General features: G+C 44.1%; 1 protein-coding gene across 2 annotated transcripts in view; it reads left to right on the top strand.

The window, feature by feature from the left end:
- The window catches only part of LOC144955855 (serine/threonine-protein phosphatase 2A regulatory subunit B'' subunit delta-like), a 237477-nt gene that overhangs the window by 67901 nt on the left and 164576 nt on the right, over window positions 1–5000 (top strand). The window contains exon 1 of one of the 2 annotated variants that reach the window (XM_078886064.1): window positions 3771–5000. This exon is cut by the window's right edge and continues 1230 nt beyond it. The exons of the other annotated variant lie outside the window; for it this stretch is intronic. Coding sequence (XP_078742190.1) covers window positions 4197–5000 — 804 coding nt within the window. The 5' untranslated portion in view covers window positions 3771–4196. Of the gene's footprint in view, window positions 1–3770 lie in introns of those variants that run through there. 2 annotated transcript variants of the gene reach the window in all.

The following is a 5000-nucleotide window of genomic DNA, read 5'->3' as shown; positions in this document are numbered from 1 at the left end:
TTTGCGGCGCTGCACTGCGGCTATCGCTTGGGTTATTCCAGTCTTCCCTTAGAATAGACCCGAAAGACGAATCTCCCCTATGGGATGAATAAAGGGAATTATGTTTAATTTATTTATCATCACCATCATATCAGCGGGATCATCATCATCACCACCACCACCACCACCACCCTAATAATAATGGATAAAATAAATATCAACACATTTCAATGTAATAATCAATCTAAAATCAATCAGTGCTCCTAAAAGACCCTTTGATTTCTTTGTCTAATTCGTTCCATACTTTTGGAGTCCCGACAAAGAAAGATTTTCAGCTAACTATAGTTTATATATGGGAATATTAATCAGTCGTTTATATTGGAATCGGAGTTGTCTAGCAGGTGTATTAGTTCAAAGCGCATTTCCAAGGATTTACCATGCTCAATGAACTTCACAATATTTCTTCTTCTTCTTCTTCGTTCCCGTCACGTCACATGGTCAGTCCGGTCTGTGTGAATGAAGCCCACAGTGGTCCTGAGGTCGTCCTCACTGCCGTACAGCTTCTTTGAGTATGGGGTTGGGTCAGGCCAGAAGTTCCTTCTCAACTGGTTGTACCTTGGACATTCCATTAGGACATGATGTCCATTTTCATTTTCAAGTCTGCAGTCACATTGTCCAGAGGCACCTGCTCTGGACATCCTCCACATATGTTCCTTTAACTGGTTGTGTCCAGTTACAATATTTAATTTAATTTATTCCTCCGGCACGCCATATCGACCATACATCCATTTCGTACAGTAGGTACCGATCGCTGTTTGGAGTCTTTTGTATTAAAGCTCTTTACAATACCCGTCATTGCTTATAAGATAAGAATACATTCACACCTGAGTCAAGTGCCTGACACACGGACTTAACGTCTGGATCACAATTTTTAACAATCACTGTCACTCATCCGGCCATTGACAAGGCTTGATTTTGTGACAAGAGACACCGTACCACTGAGCGACCGAACAAATAATCACCATCTGCGCCATCGTCATCATCATCATCATCATCATTATCATCATCCTCATCACAGCCGTAACAGCCAGCAAAACCACAATCATCATCTTCGGGTCCGGTCTATCCGTGTGGGGGTGGGGGTGGAACCTGCTAAAGTATTTCATTTTTTAAACAGAAACACGAGAATCATCATCATCATCATCATCATCGTCATCCATTGTCGTCGGCATCGTTATCATCGTGTCCGGGCAATCCGTGTGTGTCTGGGTGTGGAACCTGCTAAATATTATTATTATCTACCTACCTAATAAAAACACACCATTCTTGTTCATTTATTTTTCAAATAATGAAAGGCACGACCTTTCCCGCACACACAAGAGGCGATGACGACCAGTGACAAATTATGGGAGGTGGGGGCGGCCGACAACTTTTGGCGCGACATAAATATGAAATGTTAAGGTGACAGCGGGATGATGGTGGTGGGAGGGGGGGGGGAGGTCTCAACCCTTCACTATCAACAACTGTTTGATGGCGTGTGTGTGTGTGTGTGTGTGTGTGTGTGTGTGTGTGTGTGTGTGTGTGTGTGTGTGTGTGTGTGATGCGACGAACGATCATAATCAAGGCTGCCAGACAGCCAGATTTCTTCTTGCCCAAGTAGTCAAATAGACCCCAAATAGCCAAACACCACAAGCATTCTGACTCCCTTGAAAAACTCATTTGTTTTGATTAACAAAACAATCGACTACAGTTGGATAAACTTATCTTTTCATTTTTTTTAAATAAAAGATTTTTTTTAAAATGAATAATAATAGAAAAGCGTTTCTTAGTAACCAATTTTGAACTTGGCCATCTGGCAGCCCCCATCATAACCAGCTGCAGACTGCAGTCAAGCCAGCCACAGACATAAGAGAGGGAGGGGTATGTGAAGTTTCCTGTGGCAAACGAGTTACTCGTGTTTTTTTTTTTTCAAACGAATCACTGCTCGATGACGTCACTGACTCGAAACCCGCCCGAAACCGACTCGATTTTAGAGGACTCGATCGAAAACCCGCTCGATTTGATCGTTTCAAACTCGACCCAGCACTTGTATGTATCCTCGTTTCGTCAATCACGATAAGGTAAGGGGAAACAACCGTGGTTGCCCATTTTCCGCGAGTGACGTGCATTGAATAGCTTCCCTTGGTTCTGCATTCCTCCGTCACGCGTTGACAACATTCCAATAGTAATGATTGTACAGTACCTGTGACTGTGACAAATCCATTTGGGGATGACCTTTGACCTACATCTCCATTCGTTATACATAGAAAATATGTCTCTCTTACTTTCTCCCTCCTCTCTCCTCTCTCTCTCTCTCTCACTCTCTCTCTCTCTCTCTCACTCTCTCTCTCTCTCTCTCTCTCACTCACTCGCTCTATCTTCCCTACCTTCATTCAGCTTTTAAAATTCTATATGATGGTGTCTACTAGAGAGAGAGAGAGAGAGAGAGAGAGAGAGAGAGAGAGAGAGAGAGAGAGAGAGAGATAGATATATAGAAAGTAAAAGAGAGAGAAGACACACACACAAACACACACACACACACACATATATATATGTGTGTGTGTGTGTGTGTGTGTTTGTGTGTGTTTGTGTGTTGGTACGTTGTATCCGGCTGGCTGATGTTATGAGTATTTTGCCTAAACGCGTGGCATCAATTGCCTTGGCTCACAATTACAAAGGAAACTCTCTCTCTCTCTCTCTCTCTCTCTCTCTGTCTCTCTGTCTCTCTCTCTCTCTCATTCTTTCTCTTTTCCCAGCTTCAATATAATCTCTTTGCAGTGGCAAATGTGTGATACTCGATATCAATCTCCGTATCGGGTTGTGACCGATATTATAATATATTGATTGTCGCCCATCACTTCTTAGCCTACTAACCCCCCCCCCCCCCCCCCCCCCCCCCCGTTATTTCTCCTTTTGCCTTCCTTACGGAACTCCCCCTATGATTTAGAATGACCAGTCGTGAACTTACGGGGGATTTACGTGTCCGTTGTCAGATGGTTCTATAGGGAATGAGATTAGCGGAAGAGTAGCGTCCCTTTGATTGGACGTCACCGGCGGAGAAGTTATTAGAGAGAGAACGTCATATTGGTTTTGCGCATGCGTCTCGTCCTCGCTTCCGGCGAACGCGGCATTAGATGTTCTCTCTGTAAGATGACGGCTAGTCAAGGGACGCTACTCTACCGCTAATCTCATTCCCTATAGTTGAAGTTGATACAGCGGGATTTGTTTTGTTTCAAATGCTTTATGACTCGTACGCCGACGGTTTGCATTGCATACACTGACTGGCAATATCCGATAATAGTATTGGCGTTGGGCGGGATTTACCGGTTCGTTCGCTTCTCGGATATCACGTGGTCCTTATGGGTGGCAGGAAGCGATTTGGTGTGTCACTTTGCACAGTGGTATTAATTTATGGTTCTCTCTCTCTCTCTCTCTCTCTCTCTCTCTCTCTCTCTCTCTCTCTCTCTTCTCTCTCTCTCTCTTATCTCTCCCCCCTCTCTCTCTCTCTCTCTCTCTCTCTCTCTCCTCTCTCTATATATATATTATATATATATATATATATATATATATATATATATATATATATATATACGCGTGTGTGTGTGCGCTCGTAAATTATAGAGAAGGGGAAGTGAGAGGTAATCATAGTATTATTAATACCGATGACTGCACGAAATATGTGTGTGGTCTTATTTTATATATAGATGTGTGTTTATAGTTTATCTAGTGATACCGTTTATTACTGTGAAAAGGTTACAATCTTCCTGAACAGAAGAACTCTTATCAAAACAAAGGAAATGATTACATAATAATTGTTTCGATGTCGTTTTTCTCATTTGGGGAGAAGAAAATAGTAGAAAACGATTTGGTATCTCCTTCTATCAGCAACTAAGTGACACAAACCAAGGACTGTAACGTTTTATTTAAAAAATAAAAAATCCAATAAATGTGTTTTGGAGCTTGTGATTTTCAATGTCCAATTCCTTCGAAAATATGATGTACATTTTACGCATGGAATCAAGATGTAGTCTTGGATTAAAAGATATGTCAGGATAACCAGAAAAGTCTATTGGGATTTGATATATTGTTTATTACTCTTGCTCTGACCAAGCTCATCCTTGAGCTTTAATCACACACACAGACACTGCTCGAGTTTCGCTGGCTTGGGAATAAATAGCATGCCCCAGTCGGCAATCATATTCAAGACGATAGGAGGAGGGGGTGGGAGCAACCCCGGAGTCGGCGGTCCGGATTCCTCTCCATCCTTTGTGCATTCCCGCATCACCCTCTATCAATCCAGCAAGATCGACCTGAGATACTGTCGCTCCTTGCACAGCTGCTGCTCCAAGTGCCAGCTGGGTCACGCCGTGGACATGCCGTGTGGGGCAATACACTACGGTTACTGCCACGCCCTGGCCGTGCCGTCTCAAACATCGCCGTCTCCGTCGCCGTCGTCCTCATCGTCAACGTTGTCCACATCGACTGCCGGGATACCACCGCCGTTGCCGTCTCCAACCTCATCCACCAAAGGAGGCGCGGGGATGTTCAGAAGAAGCCTCTCTGTCGGAGCAGTATCGGCGTCTCCAACGTCGACTAACCCAAGAACACCCCTAATCCGATCGTCCTCGGTGTCTTCCTCTAGCCCATCGTCTCCCTTGTCTCCGCCCTCCCCGACGTCCATTTCAGTGTTTCATAAAAACATTTCAGGAGTAGGTAAACGGACGACCACAAGCACGGGGAATGGAACGGGTGCTGGAGTGGTATATCCTTTATCGCCCACATCAGTCACTTCAACCCGCCAAAATAACAGAACTACCAGCTTTAATTTTATTCGTATGGCAACTTCGTCAACATCAACGTCGTCATCAACATCATCCTCGTCATCATCTTCATCTAGTATTGGAAATAACAACAACTTGCCGAGAACTAGAAGTCTTGCCATTCTGAGAGAAGGACACGAACTTGCCTGGCGCCCCGACATC

The sequence above is a fragment of the Berghia stephanieae genome, chromosome 10, assembly GCF_034508935.2.
Source record: "Berghia stephanieae isolate SIO BIC M18660-M18661 chromosome 10, UCSD_Bste_1.3, whole genome shotgun sequence".
Lineage (NCBI taxonomy): Eukaryota > Metazoa > Mollusca > Gastropoda > Nudibranchia > Aeolidiidae > Berghia > Berghia stephanieae.
The sequence above is the reverse complement of the archived record's forward strand: the minus strand, read 5'-3'. Positions and strand labels throughout refer to the sequence as shown.